At 37.7% G+C, this 19,699-nt stretch overlaps 1 protein-coding gene across 1 annotated transcript in view; it reads right to left on the reverse strand.

Moving 5' to 3' along the window:
- The window catches only part of LOC104532648 (type II inositol 3,4-bisphosphate 4-phosphatase-like), a gene marked incomplete at its 3' end in the record, with an annotated part of 33,271 nt that extends 17,575 nt beyond the window's left edge, over positions 1-15,696 (reverse strand). The window contains exons 1-5 of the mRNA XM_010177903.1: positions 15,670-15,696; positions 15,185-15,235; positions 13,189-13,268; positions 3,621-3,732; positions 1,772-1,844 (exon numbers count right to left, since the gene is read on the reverse strand). Of these exons, the coding sequence (XP_010176205.1) occupies positions 1,772-1,844; positions 3,621-3,732; positions 13,189-13,268; positions 15,185-15,235; positions 15,670-15,696 (343 nt within the window). The remainder of the gene's footprint in view (positions 1-1,771; positions 1,845-3,620; positions 3,733-13,188; positions 13,269-15,184; positions 15,236-15,669) is intronic.
- Positions 15,697-19,699: the final 4,003 nt, after the last annotated feature.

Raw genomic sequence — 19,699 nt, forward strand, 5'->3', positions numbered from 1 at the left:
TGTGGTGAGAAGAGGAAGTCACAAGTACAGGAAACAGACTGAAGAATAAGTATTTATTAGAACAAACTTCCTGTGACTGAAAACTCTTTCCAATATCCTGCCTGCTGTCATTTCTTGTATATGCATCTGCAGTTCTGCTCTTTCCCCTCAATTATTTTCAAAACCAAAAAATGACAAAAAACCTCCATTGTATGTTCAACTTTATAAATGCTAGTGATGTTGGGTGGGCTGGGGGTTTTGGTTTTATGTTGTGTGCTTGTATATGAGAGCAATAAATGTAGAAACCTTAAGCACTGTTTAGATATACTCTAGAATCACATGCAAATACTCATGACAAAGTGATCTAAACTTCATTATTCATAAACCTGACAGCTACCTCAAGAGTTCCAACAAAATACATTTCCCCAAACTACAGCATTTCCCCATCCAAAATAAAAAAAAAAAAAAACCCAACAAAAAACCTCCAGTCAAACTCACCCAACAGAGGCAGGAAATTTAAAAAAAAACCCCAAAAAACGCCAAACAACCAGTTGTGAATCAGTAACATTTTCTCTGAAGAGAAATGTCATTTCTTTAAGACCCACTTATCTGGATGACATGCAGAATCAGAATCCAAGAACAGCTGCACTGGGTTACACCAAATTGTTCAACTGGCCCTGTATCTTGCCTCCAAGAGCAGCCATAAATAGATACCTAGAGTTTCAAGATACTCTCCCTGTCTCCAGCTATTTTCAGTTCAGGAATTTCTGGCACCAGATGTAGTTCCTGTGCATTTAGTAATTCTCAATTAATAGCTTTTTCCACAAACATATCTAGTCTCACATTGAGCCAATGAAAAGAAATGGCACTTCTGAAAAAGAAATTATTCCCTGCTTCTGATCTAGTCTCAACAAATCACAGAAAAAAATGACAGCATTCATACATACATGGAAAAATCTATTTTTTGGAGGTCTCTAGTGCCTCCTTTGGACTGCAAAGCTACTCTAATAAGTCTCCTGTCCTATCAGTGAAGTCACACAAAAAAGTTTCAGTAAAGGTTTTAAAAGGTTTCAAAACTTCAGTAACATTTCTCTTCAGCTCTGTGCAGCAAATACACAGAATTCTTGACAGCGCTGTGGTTTCAGATGACCCATATAACTTGTTTGTGACACTGTTACAGCAGAGTAATGGAGATTCATAAACTTGGGCTAATAAAACTTTTATGGTGCAGCACATCAGCATGTAATATTTCTCAGTATAATGAAAGAGAAATAGATCTATTCAACACTCTACACTCAAGCCCAGCGTTGACCTAGAATTGAGAAAGCCTTGCCAAGAGCTTCCTTCATTTTAGGACATATAGCTTCCAGATCAAACCGAAATGGCCACTTCATCAGCTATGAGAGAGATTAATTCTCCAGGGTATTCAGTTGCAAATAATGCATAATTACTTTAACAGAATGTCATGCAATGACACGACAAAAACTTATGAGGTTAATTCCATGCCCACTGAAGTTACCGACAGCCTTGAAAATCATTGAACAGTAAAGAGGTAGGAGTGGGAGATTTTAGCAGTATTTTAGAAAGCATAATTGACATTTCTGAAAATTTTACTCACTTTTCTCAGTAAAGTTATACTGTCAAATTTGCATAAAACATTAAAATATTAATCTTAAACATTTGTGCATCATTTGAAGAGCCTTTTAAGAGCTCTGCCCCAAATCTTTGTGACTTCTTCAGGTTCTGATATAGTGTTGCAAGAGTCATCTTTTATGGATGTTAGAATACTTACCTGCATTTAATGAAGGCAAGTTTTCTTTACCACTCACACCTTCAGTGGCGGTACATTCACGAACCAATGCACACTACGAAAGAAATGCAACCACAAATGTAACACATTCAGGTGTTACAATGAAATTCATGGCAGTTTATAAATGGCAGACCAAAAAAAAAATCACTGATAATATAACTTCCCAACCCTTAATTATAATTTACATTTTTATCTTAATATTTCTGTTCCAATATACTGTAACACAATCAGAATTATAGCAGGAAAAAATGTCAAAACATGATCAGCTATTCCATAATAAAACAGGTATCCTACCAATACAATGGCAGAGGTTAAAATAATTTTGACAAGTTCTGTGCTTTCAGAGAGGTTTCTTTTGACAAGGCAGTTTTCACGTGCATCAGAACACACTCCATGAATTTTTAAACAAGGGGAGAGTAGGAACCACAAAAATTCTTTAAAACGTGCTCATGGTTTGTGATTAATTTGTTATACAAATGAATTGGAAGATTTCTTTGATAAGACCAGCATCTAAAAGTATTAAAAGATTATATAAAAATCAAAGTGTAAAGCTATGTCAAATGTACTAGGATGTGTATTCTAATGCTTCGCCTCCCCCAGTCAGAAAAAAAACTCAACAGATAGCTTCTAAAGGTGACAGGGAGCTCTGTTCCCAAGGTTTCCTCAATTTATAGATGTTCTGTTAAAGAGCTCGAAGCAAAGAGCAAAACATGACGTACTCTCTACAAGTTGCTAGAGTGGATTTAACTATCTCCTTCTTCTTTCATGAGGAATTCCCTGCACATAGTTTATCTAATGAGTTCCCAAATCTAATTCAGAACTGATTTATTTGAAGTAATTCAATAACTACATTCTCACAACTGCATCCTCACTATGAACATATAAACGAAGACTCCGTGATGCAACTAATCCATAAAAACTAAGGACTCCTTTAAAGACCACAGAAAAGACAGCTGCCGCAAGGTTGGTCTTTCTTGTCAAGTATTAGAAGCCCCTAAAAAAAAGATGTTATTAAAGCCTTCTGGCTCCCTCAAGCTCATTAATTACATCTCAAATAATTGTGAGAACTCTCATTCCAAATTCTGAAATGGAAAAAAAAAAGATAATGGAAGAGAAGGCTGAAAAAAACAGTTCATGTTACATATCTTGCGGAAGTTGTATAGTACAAAACCAGAATGCCTACTTCAGAGCATTTCTGCTCTTTCCAAGCCCTTCTGTCCTTCCTCTTTTCCCACACCATGAGCACCTCCACTCAGAATTCCTACATGCACCCTCTAGTCAACACTGCCCTATGCCAGCACTCTGAGGCACCGCTGTTGTGCCATCCTTCCCATTGGTTTTCCCCACCACTGTGTGCTCCCACGAAATGCAGCTGAACCTGAACCCTTTGTAAGGGGATTCACCTCTCCTTTGGTTTGCCTGTCTGGCATTCTTTCCCGGTTCTCAGTATTATGGGTACAGGTTGCATATAAAAATCCACATGAACAGGACTTCAAGGGCAGAAAACAGAGGGACTGTCCAAAGGAAAAAGAAGTCAGATTTATGGTGTCTCTATGGACAGTTTTATGATCAGGAGTGATTAAATATGGGCAACTGAAGTCAAAATCAGCTCTTTTTTTCCAAAGAAGGGGAAGGACTAGGAAACTGTGGATAAAGTACTACCCTGTACATTTTAATGAAAAACTACTTTTACAGTTTAGGGAGATCAAGTGTACCTAGTACTTTATTCCATAATTTTTTTAAGTCCTTAACCCAATTTGGAATTAGTCATTTAGGCATTTGGTACAGCTGATCATTCTAATGAACTTTGTGCAATGAACTGAGTTTCTACCTTTTGATCCTGGGCATCTGTTGTGATGTGGTCCGTTTCCCCATCTTCTAGCTCTCCCATCTTCACAAGATTGACTTCAATGGTACCAACTGTCTTTCCACCATCAGAAGTCCTAGAAAAAAAAACACCCATGACATTGGGTCACCTGCAACATCGCATTCCTTCAGTAAAAACACTGTCAGTAAGCATTTAGTCCCCTCTCCATTCTGTATAGCTGCAGTCACCTGTATTGAACTCGTTATTTACAATCATAAAGGAAATATTAACAGTGAGGCATATTTTATTTTCACCAAATTCTTTATAGCAATGAAAGTTTTCATCATGAAATTGAGGATGAGTAAGTGCTATAAAAGATGGAAGAATCCACGAACATTGCCAAGTTTTCATTCTGGCCATTATTCTGTCTGTGGATTGTCAGAGAAAGGGCTGTAACATATTATACCAATATCTCACTTATGACCTGCAATCTCACTTCACAGTACACTGCTGTTTCCTAGCATAATCTGCAAAGAAAGGACATGCTCAGTATATTAATAAACTTCCTGCTAAACCAAAATAATGAAACTCATCTGAATATCACTTTTCCTTTCGTAGGGCCTCCACAGAGTAATTATTCAGAATCAGTTCAATTTCTTTAACTATATGGGAGAAGATAATATAGTTCCAGGTTAATTCATTTATTATCATCTCCACAAATAGTCTACTTCCAATCAGGCAAAAATAAATAGCAATTCAGATTTATATCTCCAAACAGAGTACTGCTCACTACCTTTTGGAAGAGTTTAAACTCCAAAAAGATACTGAATGCTTTTTCAGCTTTCACTGGTAGCAAAACACCAAGGTTAATGGCACAGTCTGTCTCCTCTGGCTTATTCTAAACAGTTGGATTTCAGGAAAGGAAGGAAGGAAAGGTAACAGATAATTTAATAATAATGTGGGAAGTATAACAACCACTAAGCAAAAATTGGGAAAAAAAATGACAGGAATAAGTTTAGCAGAAAGCAAAGTAAAGCAAAAGCAGAGAGTGGAAGAAGAATGAAAACAAAGGGTTTCGGGGCAATAATGTGTATAACCTCAGAAGCGAAGATGAAAACAGATGAAGCAGGACAAAGGAATATACAGGAGAGGGATTAGAGGGCTGGCAATTAAAAAAAATAAAAAGGAAAAAAAACTTTCAGAAACTAATATTACAAAAAATTGTTTCCATTTAAAAAGCCTCATTCCTAGCGCAATCCTCGCTACAGGAAACACCAAAACCCCCTGCAACACAGACACCCTTCCAGAATTTCAAAAAACAGTTCTCATAGTATATTAGCATAGGAAGGAAAAATCTCCCAAACACCCTTCTCCTCATTTCACCAGCCAGGAGACAGACTAGAGCTGGAGGGTTGACCCACTGGTACACCCTCGTGTGCTGTGCAGTGCTACGTGGAGGTACCACCCCAGGCCCTGGCTCTGCATTGAGCTCCCACAACCTGACATAATCTGTATTTCTGTACACAGTATAAGGCCTTAAGTCAGAGTGTGCCAGGTCCTTACACTGACTAAAGTTAAGCACATCTGTTAATCTTTTCAGGCATGGATGCTTATTTATCATGCTAAATCAAAACTTTCATTTTTTACAGTAAAGTCTCAAAACGTAGCTACCCCCAAGCTTCAAATTTAAATAATTACTTTGTTGCAAACCATTATGCTTTAATATGTGACTCAGTAGAATACACTCGTCTTGCAACTATTCAAATTAAATGTGTTCTTATATAAAACCTTGCAAAATACACATAATTCTTCATATTTTACGCATGTCACTACTTTATTCGTTTACTCTAAGTTAAACCCATTTCTGACAATAAAATAAAGGAGCAAGTAAAAATGAATCCATTCCAGATTGCCTTGCAACCAAAGAAGCCTAAGTTAATTAACAAAGTATACAAAAGTAATGAGGAAGAAGGGTTCAATGTCCAAAGGGTGTTTAAGAGCAAAAATACATAATAATTTTGACATGCATGAGAACAACTTAAGTATCTTCTGAATGAAGAGCATTCCCTCGAGTTGCTACAGCGTAGTGGTTTGACTTCATTTATTTTCTCCTTCCTGTATCAAATCAGCACGCAAAAGAGGCTACTTCAACAAGTGGACCACAGCACTTCCAAGGAGAAAGGTAATACAACACGTTAGTGAATCACATATACCTTTAAAAATCACAGTAAATGCCTGGCTATAAGAGTGAAAGTTTTTCAACAGCTTAACGGGTCCCCATCAAAGTGACAAGCGGATGAGCTCATTACCAGGCTGACTTAAATATCCAACAGCTCTTTGCTGTTATTCTGGTCTGAAAGGAAAAGGTTGTATTCATTTGATTTCCACAAGTAAAATCCTACCCGTACTGTTTTTTTAGGAAACATATTTTTCTAATGCCAAAGAGATCTGAGTATCTGAGACTGACCTACATACAGATCTGATTTAAAATTGCATCAGCGCAAATTAAGAGTATAAACAAATGTTGAGAAAAACAGAGCTCAGTTTGCAAATGAACCGATACAAGCTAACAAAGCATGTTGCTTGAGTAAAACAAAATAAAAATGGAAATGCCAGTTACACTTTCTCAGTCCTTGTCTGTCTTTAGAACACTAAATATTCGCCCTTGTCGCTGTTATTAGAGGCTTGGCCTCAGTATGGCAGCGAGGATTACGCTGCTTGCCTGCATGAGTGGCAATGTGTATTTGGGAGCTTTCTCAATACATCTTTAAAAAATATGATTGATCTAATTTTACTTTATATCAATTTTTTCAATAATTTTCTTCTCAAAAATCACTCTTTTTCTGATCTAGTATATATGTGATATTACAACTTGAAACATCCAGGATCTGCAAGAGAAGGTAATGCAACAGAGGAAGACTAAACAGTGAGACTGTTGCATTGTAGGTGTACTCCTTCCTCCATTCCTCTTATCATTCCACAGTAAAATCTGAAAACACAATTTAAAAAACCAAAAACCCCGAAGTTTCTTTTGAATGCTACAGGCACACAAATCAACAGAGCTCTATAAATGTCCAGGGAGATACAGTCATTAGCTGTATCAGACACTGTGAATTTAAAATACCACTGGTGTGTAAGTCTTCAAACAATAGACATGTCATACATTTAAAACTTTCAAGCAACAACACGAGATTAAAATTTTGCTTGAAAGACAATGAAAAGTGAGAAACAGAAATGATGCAGTGCAAAAAAAAAAAAAGCCTAGTGATCACACTTAAATAAGATAAAAATCTATATTATTTTACTTTGCACTAACAGAAAGAGTATTGCATACAACACACATATACGCGTACACTTCGTGTCATTTGCCTGGACAGACAGGAAGAGACAATCTCACACATATACACTGTCCAACAGGGCATCGGGAGAATAATTAATTGGTTTTAGGACACTTCATAATGCATTAGGATACAATCAGTGTATTTGCTGTAGTTTAAGAAAGTTGAATAGTGCACTCTGCACTCATATGGTGCAGTGAAGACTGTCCCTGCATCAAACTGCTTACAGTCACGAGACAAGTTAGACTAGAGACCAACAGGACAAAGGATTGCACCTTGACAAACCTGTGTAGGGACAGTGGGGATAGGGAATACAGCAATAAAAAGTGTCAATGTGAAGAAACTCATATATGGCTCAAACACTATCTGGCTTATGGAGCTGGAAAATTGATTTTTTTTTAAATTTTTTGTTTTAGCATCCTGGGACAAGGAGCACCAGTTGTCTGGCACCAAGGATAAGGGGGTCATTACAGTCAACATGGCTTCACCAAGGGGAAGTCATGCTTGACCAACCTTCTAGACTTTTATGACATTACAACCAGGTGGCTAGATGATGGTAGAGCAGTGGATGTGGTCTATCTGGACTTCAGCAAAGCATTTGACACGGTCTCGCACAGCATCCTTGCTGCCAAATTGAGGAAGTGTGGATTAGATGATCAGGTAGTGAGATGGACACAGTTCAAGAAGAACAGGGAACTGCTTGAGAGAGTCCAGCACAGAGCCACCAAGATGATTAAGGGTGTGGAGCATCTCCCTTATGAGGAAAGGCTGAGGGAGATGGGTCTCTTTAGCTTGGAGAAGAGACTGACGGGTGACCTCATTAATGTTTCTAAATATATAAAGGGTGAATGTCAGGAGGATGGAGCCAGGCTCTTCTCAGTGATGCCCAATGGTAGGACAAGGGGCAATGGGTGTGAGCTGGAGCACAGGAGGTTCTGCTTAAACTTGAGAAGAAACTTCTTTACAGTGAGGGTGACAGAGCCCTGGAACAGGCTGCCCAGGGAGGTTGTGGAGTCTCCTTTTCTGGAGACATTCAAGACCCGCCTGGATGCATTCCTGGGTAATTTCCTTTAGGTCCCTGCTCCGGCAGGGGGATTGGACTAGATGATCTTTTGAGGTCCCTTCCAATCCCTAATATTCTGTGATCTGTCCACAGAGCATCTGTATTTGGAATATAACCAAAAGGAGGCAGTGTTAGAAGAGTGATTTCTACACCAGACTTGGAATCTAGTATCACAGGATTCAGGCTTTGGCAGCAAAGCTGGCAATGTTTCAGTCTATCCCTAACCATTCAGTCCAACATGACTGCACACTGCAGTGCTCACTCCACCTACCACAGCCATAATCCCCTGACAGTCTGCACTCACCTAAACTGGAGTCACCAAGGACCCATCTTCTGATGAACCTTGCAGAGGTGATTCCGAGTGAAACAGTATGGTTTGAATTAAAAAAAAAAAAAAAAAAAAAAAAAAGGATTTCTACCAGCGTTAAAAGCAACGTTGTTCTACTCGCTGAGCTAAACCCAGAGAATTCTGAAGCTGTCATGAAACCTGCTCAGGTTTAAAACCACAATTACTTACTAATGCTTCTAATATTAAAGTTTATTATACACATGGATTTCCTTACCATCCTAAGTTCTTAAGGATCACCAGGTCAGTATCAGTTCCCTCAAACGTGAGGGAAGGAGCTAGCCAGCACCACCACGAGCAGCAGGAACACGTGCCCACCTTAATACTTCTCGCAATAAAAGGCTGGCCCAGGCATGCAGAGAAAAAGAAGGTAACAAGCTAGTGGTGGAAAAGCAGGTTGAGCTAGATGGACTGAGAATAGCAGCCATTTGCCTCCACTGCTGTTCTCATCAAGTCTCATTGCTACATGTTGAATATGCAAATTTAGGCCTGCTAATTGGTTCCCTTGGCTATATCTTTCTTCAAAAAAAAAAAAAAGTTCAAGAACACAAAGAAAAAGAGCAGACTGTGTATTTACATATTTGTGTTAATTATAAATGACAAAATGAGTGACTGCCTGAAAAGCAAACTGTTTGACTTTCAGTCTAGCAGGCAGCCCCCTTCTCCAATATACAACATATGCATTATACACAACAAATGCAATTAGTACAGACTAACATGCAGATTGTCATAAAATAATTTTCTCCACTGATGTAATATATTTTTAAATATGCAAGCACAAACCTATTGCACTTGCAGCAAAATCTTTATTCTGTGAATTCACAGTGGGCCGTGTTGCAATAATACCATTTTTAAACAAGCCCACCGGTAAATAACATTCCATTGCATTCTAATTCCTCTCAGTTTTCATGGTTTGAAGGTACTGCTGATGGAGCTTCATGTCAAAACAAGTCTCACCTCAGCTCTATGGGAGATTTGCTTATAAAGCCAAGCCAAGCCATTGTTCACCTGCTTCCTGGGGTGGATGACATGACATGAAGCAGACAAGAGGCAATTTCAGGATGGAGACCAAATAAAACTAGTTGTAAGCAGACTTGTACTGAATTTTAATAGGGAAAAGCAGCTAAATATATATATAACAAATATATAGCATTTTACAGTCATCATTTGCTAAGGAAGTTGTATGTACATAAAGAACTGCAAAAAATAGCGTGCTGCTTTCATATTCTCTCTAATTAGTTAAACATTGTGACTGGAACCACTACTGCAGGGCAGTTACATGTCTCCTGGCCCACTGAAGTACAAGGTGTTTGGGGGACAGTGTTAGGAGGGAGGGAAGATGCAGGGACTTTTTTTAATGGAGTCTTGGAGTTATTTTTTTGAACTTTTCAAAAATAACTATGGTTTATCTCCTCTAATTAAAGGAAACAGGTTTGGTCCTGCCCAAGATTAAGAAAAATAAGACAGCTAAAAAAGGCAGATTGATAAGGCAAATAGATATTGTCCAAGAGGTCAAGTACAGCCACATGTTAAAGAAAATCTGTACAGTACACAACTGACACACATCCACAAGCACATTTTCTCAGATAATTCATATAATTCATGCACTCTCTCTTCGTTCTTGTTTTTGTATGGATAGCTCCATCGCTATACTGTTCCTGCTAACAGGGGCTAAAGAATCCCAGTGCTATTGATATTACCCTAGTTTCGTTCTGAAGTAGCCTCCTTAGGTTTTTGTACTGTTTACTAAGAGGAGCGTCTCAGACAGATGGACCTTATTTTTACAGAGAGCACAAAGGAGCATTATTATCTTCTTCCTTTGCTGTTTCTTACATTTAACTTACTGGAAATCATACCTATATCACCCAAGTTAAAGTGGACCTTGCCTGGAAACAGGGCAAACTACCACAACAGGGAAAGCAACTAATGGAAGTACTAATTGCTAGTCCTTTCCAAAAGGCCATAGACCTCAATCAAGTGAAAAAACAGATTATGCTGTTCTTAAAAGAAAGGCATGGCAAAATGACCCTCTAAACTGAACTTAAAATCAACTAAAAAAAAAAGTGTGTTAATTACTAAAATAGCAATCAGCATACCTAACTCTCATTTACAATGAAAAAAAGGATGCATGCTTACTTAAAACAAAAAAGTATACATTGTAACATATAGTCAATATTAAGAAATATTCTGCTACTGAATAAGGCTTTTGTTTTACTCAATAGCCTTTTTAATCCTGTTCATCATCAAAATCCTATGAGCAAGCTGCAAGCAAGTGGCATTGCATTACCAGTGCTAAATGAAATATCCAAAGCTATAGAAAGCATATCTGGTTTTATAAATTTCATATTGGAAACTGGAATCCCAAGTCTCTAGTAACTAAATTTCTCTGCCAACATCAGTTGTCGACATTACCAGCACTGGAGCAATTCTAGAAATTAACCTGTTCAGGTTTTGATAATTACATATAGATGTTCACATCTACAATAAACACTCAGTCATCAGTTTAGGGCACCTTTATAGCAGAGAAAGGACAATCAAAATAAGAACTTCTTTTGCAGAGGCTTGTAACTTGTGTCCCTGATCACTATTAAGGTACAACAGTGGGGAGAGGGAAAAAGCAGGACATGGCTTGTCAACAGTAAGGATGTAGATGTATGCCAGCCCTCCACAAAATAACTGAGAAAAATACAATATTTATTTGAAAACACTTTTATATTGTTACATTGTACCTCAGACAATGCAAAAAAACAGTGGAAAAGTAACCAGATTCTATAATTACACCAGTATTTACAGGGCACATCACAGAGCTATTTCCGGATCCTTAAATCTCCACGTCAGATCTAACAAAGGAGTATCTCAGTCACAGGCACTCCCTGGTAAACTCCCATCCAAAGTGAACCAACAAGAATTAAATAGAATTGCATGCTCTGACATGCTACTTCTGAGGGGCAATAATATAATAGGATAATTAGAAGAAAGCAAGTTTAGATTAGTAGACTGACCTGGTTAAACTGTCATTGAAGAAATGTGGATAATTATTACTGATTTTGTGCTGCTAAACAGCCATAATCAGGAAACAAGCCCACATTTAAAAGGTTAGGATTTAAAAAAAAAAATCCAACCAACTAAAACCTACCATTAAATGTATCTGCAAATTAACTGGAATTGGCATAATATTTTTCTTCTAGTATTAGCTGTACAAAGAGGACATACGAGACCAAAAATACTATTTAAAAGCAAATGTGAAAAGGCTTAGATGTTTGGCTGAAACTAACCTGGCAATCCATTATCTATTGCATATTAGTTATCCATCTGAACTTCTTGTTTATAAATTAGATGGGTTAGATATAAAATACTTATTCTGTTCAAAGTTTCCTGAAACTTTAAATCCTGTCGATTATTATGGCACCTGTCAGAGGCATTCTTCCAGATCAAGTTTTCAGTGTGTCAATCAGAGAGGCAAAGTTTGTCTAAAGAACTTGAGACAATTTAAAATTCTGTAAGAACAGACTCTTACAAACACTAAGTTGGCATTTGTTTACCTAGCCACACATTTCCATCAGTTCACATTTCATCTGATCAGTTTTGTCTGTTAGAAAACAAAGTTATCTTCTTGTTAGGCATAGCATTTTCTGGGTTTGGGAGAAATTAAAATCGAGGTATTTTGTTAACTTTGCCCTGTAAACTACACACAGGTATGCACTACTGTTGTTACAACAGGAAGGCAGTTGCAGTAATAAAACCAAAAAACTTTTGGTTTTCATTTCCATTTCAAAGAAATGCAGCATCCTCGACAGAGTGACAGTACCACAACATCACTAAATGGGTTGTAATTTGGGCTTTCAGCCAAATCAAGTCTGACTTCATGTGCACAGGATAAAGAGTATAACACGACTTTTCTACAGCACCCATGTACAGTATCCCAGGCAGAAATTATACCATTGTCTCAGTTTTCCTAGTCAGAGCTTCCTTCCTCCCAAAACTTTGCCTATGTAGAAACACAGTGCTTTTGGGAAGTTGTTCTGTAAAGCTTACCTGTACCTACCCAGTAATCCCAAATAAGCCTCCATCATGCTTGCAAAAATCAGCTCAACAAAATCCCTGCACTAAATGAAGTCCAATGAATTCATTCTGAAAATCACTGCCTAAAAGGTTTCCCCTAACCTTCAAAAAGCTTTGATTTGTATCTTGATTTGTCTTAAGCCATGCAAGTCAGTATTGGGGGTGAAAAAGGAATTTATTTTTTTTTGTTCAGTGCACAGCTTTATAAATATCTGTTCAGCCCAGCCTCAGTTTTTGAACACTGGCTCTGACTCCTCTGCAGATCTGTACCCTGTGCCAATAATTAGAGTTGTACACCACCCGCCCCAGTGCCATTTGAATTCAGCTGCGTGTCACTATGCACTCAGGAGACTGCAACCTATTTCACATGCCTTGAGAAGCCTTGAGTCATAATGTCCACCATATTTAAATAAGTCTAGTAAATAAAGCAGCAAACTGTACAGTGTTAATTCTTTAAACCACACACATCTAATGAAACTGAAACATTATGCTCCTTTCTACAGGAAACTTTGAAAGAACATCCCCTACTTCAAGTTCCCTGCAATTCTTCCATAGCTCAACATACCAAAAAATTAGTAACCTTTTCTAATCTGACACATGGCAAGCTCCAGCTTAAAGAATTGGTATTTCATTTTGACTTTGTGCATGGTAGAAACAAAAGCAGTTGAAGCTGACATCTAATATACCTGAAGTAATACAGAGTTTCAAACACAGTCAAGCAGCAATCATCAAATGCCATGGGTTATTAATTCAATATGGTTTGCGATAGAAGAAAACACTTACCTGAGGGTAAGGGTCAACTGTTGCTCCTTTGATTTCACCAAGTCTCCTACTCTAAAAGTTGTACAGCCCAGGAAGCTTCGCTACAAAACAAAGAGGAAAGAAAAGAGACCATTTCCATTAATTTTTTAAGTGCTGAACAAGAAATAAGGAAGAAAAAAAGGCCTATAGGAAATGTATAGCGAAAAATATCGCAGCCATACAAAGATCATTGTTAGTTTTCATTGACAAAATGAAACATGCATGTTTACAAGGAATATGTTCAGGTGTGACACACAGCCTTGCTGGAATGAAAACACAGATAGTTCTGTCTTCTTTTTGATCAGTCAAGGTGACAGTGTTTCTTCACTAAAACTCTACAGTGGCACAGTTAGCTCAGATGAGTTCTCTTCTTACAAGAGCACATCCTTCTTAGTACGATAAGAACACATTCCACAGCACCATGTCTATACAGTAGCCTTTATTCAGACACTTCATGCCATTTGAGTGCTAGTATTTGCAACCTTATCATTTGGAAAGAGGAAGAGGGATATTTGGAGTGAAACTAATAGAGGTTGGGTCACTTGGGGCTTCTTTCTGCAGCACAATAGAACTACAAACCCATTTAAGATCCCTAAATCAGAGTCCTCATATGATCAGGGTTAAGAAGCAGTTACACTGCTCTCATACATGATCTAGGAGCTTTGGTCATTGTACCCACTAACCATCTCTGAGTGTCATATCTAGTTCTCCAGCATCATGAAATTAAAGGCGAATAATTTCATGGTCTTCAAAAATTCTACGGATTTGTCTGTTTCATATTTTTATGCTTATTTAGAATAAAATTTTATTTGCCTGACAATGCAATTCGGATTTATTTGCAAAATTAAACTGTGAATAAACCCACGACCCAAATGAAAAGCATAATTGCTAATATTCAAGGGGTCTAATTTCAAACAATGTTGGAGAACACTTTTTCCATATGATTTTGATACAAATAGTCTACCCCAGGGGCTGAACTGGCAGTCAACAAACCAATCTAAACTTGCACATGTGACTTGGAGAAGCTTGAAAAGTAGGCTTTAAACAGAACCGCTGCTGTAATGCTAATTGCAGAGCAATGTTCCTCTGTAATTTTGCTAGTGGGGTACTTAACAATTATACATCTTAAAATATGTGTCTTGAGGAGTCTGATGAATAATCTCAGCTAGCCAAAGAGAAAAGTCTCCATAATAGCTATATTAAAAGTTGAAATACATCGATTACTTCACTGAGACTAACTTGCCGCCAAGCTACAGATTTTTCAAACACTAGCTAAAGTCCTGGAAAGTATGCCAAGAAAGCCCTGGTAATGCAGGAAAGTCAACACCTTAGGCTAAAAATTTAAAAATCCAGTTATTTTTAGCTTTTGTAGATATAGGTCTGATGGCTGACCCAGATGGTGTTTGGTGTTTTATTCAGCTCTAGCAGGACCAACATTTCCCACTGCCATAAGGTGTCCGTCTTATCTGGAAGATTCTAGCCTTCACATACGCAGAAATGACATCCTAATACCTTTGGAAAAGTTCTCCAGACCTAGACAAAAAAATAAGTTCTCCGTATGTCACCAGTGCCATTTCTTAAAGTGAACCCAACGGCAACTCCTACAGCAGAACTTTTTATTCTCTGCACATGAAAACTAGAAGGCGACAGGCCAGGCTCATTGAGGCAATGCAACTCCAAGCTCTCAATCTCATCCAGATTGCTTGAATGGCAGTAACAGGAAGTCAAGATAGCTGTGCTTGCCTCAGGATAATTTCAGCTGAAAAGGATTTGCAAGAAATATGTGAATGGGATTACATCAATCACCAAGACTACCATTCTTGCCTTGGTTTTTTTATTCATTTAACACAACTTTTGCTATTAAAAAAGCTTGCCAGCTCCTGCTAAGAAGTTAGGCAAAGCACCATTTCTCTTCACTGGGTGTCTGTGTCTGCTGATGTTGGGGGGGGGCGGAATTAATGAAAAAAAAAATGCTTACTCCAACATCTGCTCTTGGTTCCTTGTGATCAGGTAGGACACTGGTGCGGACCTGAGAGAGAAAGGAAAAAAAAAGGCAAACCAAACATTACTTTTTTGCTGTTACGTTCCAGTAAGAACGATAGAAGTGCTCATGCATTTTTTTCCTCATACTTTCGACATTTTGGAGAAAAAATTAAAGGGAGGTATATATGCATACATAATTTAAGAACAATTAATTAATAGTTTCAGCCCAATATCTGCTAATATCTTCTCATTCCTGTGGAGAAAGTCTCTCACCACTACCCATTTATCATTCTGAACTTTCCTGATGCTCTAAAGGGAGAAAGGCTGTGCTCTCTTGCTCCTTTCCGAAAATCAGACTCTTTGGCTCCAACATGAATTCTATAATTCTTCATCTAGAGTTGTTATTTGGAACCAAAATTTTCAACCACAAATGAAAGAATCCAGCACATTAAAAAGTATTTTCCATAAATAAGTACTTGCCCTTGCAGGCTGATCTGCAATAGACATCCCGATTCCCAGTCTCACACAATGTACGACCCTGTCTCCTCCTACCATTTCCTGAGCATCTCTGAGGTAACAAATGTTTGTAGACATTAATAGAAGGAAAGTCCCTGCATTCTCCCTTACATGGCACCTTCAGTTGTCCCTATATTTTCTTCAAGGTAGAGCTGCTGTTGCACACAACTACTTTCATTTCACAGGGAAAAGTATGGGACAAGCTGACTTCCTCTTTTTTCTCTATTTCCCAAAATACAGTACAGGTTTGGGGGGAGTGGGTTTAGTGTCTATATAATTTTATTGTTGAATGTTGTCTGATAACAGAGAACTGATTAAACAGTAAAAATGCAATAGAAAAAGCATAAGAAAACCTCTGTAACACCCCTCTAACATGGCCAGCCTGAGCCCATTGGATTAGCTTTCTGATAAAAGGATGCCAGCTTCAGCAACACACAAGGGAGGCACGTTCTGAGCACATCTGCTCAATTCCTAGCCTAAATAACAGATATCCATTTATGGGAAGGCCCCCCCCCAAGGACAAATTTTTGGCATGATTTCAAAGTAAAACTCAAACTTACATTGCACATCTGTCAGCAAAAGATTCATTTTGTCTTATGCCCTCAAATGTGTCCTGCAATTCTTTTATTCTAGCTGCAACTTACTATACAAAAGAAAACCTTCCTTTAAAAGAGAGATCAGTTTATTTCTGTTTGTTATCCTAAATACAACATGCTGTTAGAAAGGGTCAACCAAAAATCTACCAGAGACATTACAAAGTAGAACCATAGCTTTTCTCAGGCAGCTCTTACCCCTTGATTCTCTACAGTGAGAACATTTTTTTTCCCCCACTAAAGCCTAAAGATAATAAAGAAATGTTATAATTAATTTCATGAGCGTCAGCATACTTTAGAAATCTGTGTGAGTCCTCATTTGGATGTAATTTTACATTTGCATTTTTTCTACTAATATAACATTAGTTAAGTCCAAGGCATTTGGCCTTCTACAGAACACTAGTACAAAACTTTCAAAACAAAATTTGTATTTGAAACTTACTTTTAAATACTTCAGGTCACAAAAGAAAATAAAACTACTAGAATTTCCTTGCTAGTTATACCTGTTTTACCCTTTTAGAGGCTGAGGAAATGGGGGAAATAACTTACAGCAGACTGTTTCTGGAAAGAAAGGAGTATCAATGCCAGGCCAAAAATTCTGTGTTATTTTAAGATGCTAAAAAGCTGTTCTATATGCTAGCCTCAAAGAGGTAACATCTAGCCCAACATAGAAGTAAGGTAGTTCCATTTTCTAATTATTATGGATATTTATTCAAGAAACACAAACAAATAATTTAAGAATTAACCTTCCTCTTCATCACTAATTTATAGGAAGATGCGTTTGTAACCCAGACGCAGTTCAGCAAGTATTATAAAACATCTGTAATTGGTTTTGCATGATACTAAGGTGTGCTTTAAAGCAAGAGGAAGCCCAAGTATCTTTTATGCTTATTGAAATCACTGGAATCAAACACAAACTTAGAATCATAGAATATTAATTCCTTTTTTTTTTCTAGATAAAGTCTCATTCAGGAGCACTTCTGTTTTTCTGACCCAGCAGAGAAGTGGAAAGTGATGTAAAAACCTGGCAAACCTACACTATAAGCTTTCCACATAACAAGAACACATTTCATGATTCCAAATGGAGTTAAAGAAGGAAAAAAATTTATGTTGCTTGTTTGCAGTTCCAGGCTTAGTTTCATTAGTGTCACAATGAAAGGAGTAGAAAAGGTATCCACAAACTTCAGTTTTCAGTTCTAAAAAACTTCTTGGTTCAGCTAAATGGGTTTTTGTTTGTTTGTTTTCATTTGGTTTTAATCACTTTATAACCAGTAGTCATAGAGTCAAATGTATAAATACTGTGTTTGGTGGGACTGGCATTAGATTGTGCCTCTTCTATCTCTGAAATATATTTATTTTGAAAGGAAACTGGATTTTTTCATTCAAGTGTGTGCAAATTTATTTATTTATTTATTTTAGAAACAGTTTTAAAATAGTCATTAAAAAAAGACCAGCTATAGTCTGGTCCCTTTCATGCTGTCTCTTGGTTGAGTTCCCAAACATACCTAAACTCCCAGAATACTGCAATTATGACAGTCCCATTATGAGATGTCCACATAGGCCCAGGCAAGCAGCGTTACAAACACAAAGTCAGACCATTTGCAACCAAATATAAAACATAAGAAATTCCTCAGCTCTGGTGCCATGCACAAGATGAAAGAAGAAAAAAAATAAGAGAGAAATACAAAGGATTTGAAAGTGCACATCTCCTCCCTGTACATTACCTGATTAAACAAAGTGCTGTACTTTTTAAAAGCTTGTCATAAACCAACTTTTCCCTAATGGCCCCAATAATATTCAAAAACAACTACAAAATATAAATACAAACAAAAAATCAAGTCATCTCAAGTATCCATTATTCTGTTAGAATTTAAGGTTTTTCATTATTTGCTCTAAGTTTTCCTGAGGAAAATGCAAACCTCTGAACTGTGAGTTTATTCAGAACTGGGGTAAAACTGAACTTCCCTGGAATAACACACATTACAGCCTTACCTTCCCAGATAAGAGTATGAAGAAATCAAAAAAGGAAGCAAGAAAGACACCTTGTAACCTAGGTCAAATGTAAAATATTTCTGACAAGTATTCATTGCAGTGATTTAGTTTGTGAGAGAATACAGCTCTCTTGGATACACCACAGCTTGTCACACCAGGAAGGACACTAGTGTACTTGAGTGGATACTCATGATATGTTTCCTTTTCTTTAAGTCTCTTGTAGAAGAATACACCATAAGTAGCTAGCCTCATACCTTCTAGCGCATTTATCACAGACATACCCAAATTTCTCTAGGCATAAATGCTAAATTTAGTTTTAATTAACTGTCTTTAAGTATAAGACAGCTCTGTATCATTAAAAAGAACATTTCTTTCAGTCGTTCATGGCAGCCTAGGCCACACTGACACACACTGTCAAAGTTCAGAAGACTGAATCATTATCGTTACTGAAACTTTTGTACCTGCCCTTTATTAAAGCCTTTGCATTTCAGTTTATGATCAAAGGCCAAATTTGGAAGGCACTTAGTTTTGCAAAGAAATAACACTAGATCCTTTTCTCACTTACTCTAGATTTGCCTCATCAAATCACCAGTGGCTTCCAGTGACTTTCCAGTACTTACTGTTGTTGGCTGCTCAAATGCAGTATTCCATCACCACTGTTATACGCTACCAGCATCTCACAGTAGCCAAGTGCACGTCACATCAGGGAAAACATTGGATGAAACTACTGAAAGCAGTCACTGAAAAATTGACTTAGGCTCTTTCAATACAGCACCTTTCTGGAAGGCATTCACAATTTCACTCCCTCAGTATAACTCTCGCAGTGGTATAAGAACACATGATGTGCAGGTAATTTCACCTTTAGACTACCTGGAGATGCTTGGGGACAGTGACCATCTGCACCTTTCTTTCCCCCGTAGGCCCTTTTGCACAGAAAGTGAATACAGAACTCTGCTAACACAACCACCACGACTCCACAGACAGCTGCTATGGACAGTCAGTCCCCATCCTCACCACCATCACCTGCCTGCCAGCCCATCTGGCACCACCCATCAGAGTCACGGAGTAACTATATTTCTTGGAACCATATTGGATGGAGGACAATGTTAACACAGTAATCTTCCCACCTTTAGTGCAGAATTATTTCTAAGAGTCCATATAAAGCAAAAAAAGAAAATCTTTTCCCAGTAGGCATGCACGTGCTATTGTAGGGTTTACAGTTCCAATGGAAAAGTTGCTATGCAGAGACACTAACAAATGCTTACATTAAATTAAAGATGAAAATAAGTAAAAGGAACATAAGCTATATCAACTTTACTGCAATGCTTTTGAAGTGGTATAATATATGTTACGAGCCTATGAGGACAGGCTGAGAGAATTGGGCCTGTTCAGCCTGGAGAAGAGAAGGC

Source organism: Antrostomus carolinensis, unplaced genomic scaffold (assembly GCF_000700745.2).
Source record: "Antrostomus carolinensis isolate BGI_N321 unplaced genomic scaffold, ASM70074v2 scaffold24211, whole genome shotgun sequence".
In the NCBI taxonomy this organism is placed as follows: Eukaryota; Metazoa; Chordata; class Aves; order Caprimulgiformes; family Caprimulgidae; genus Antrostomus; species Antrostomus carolinensis.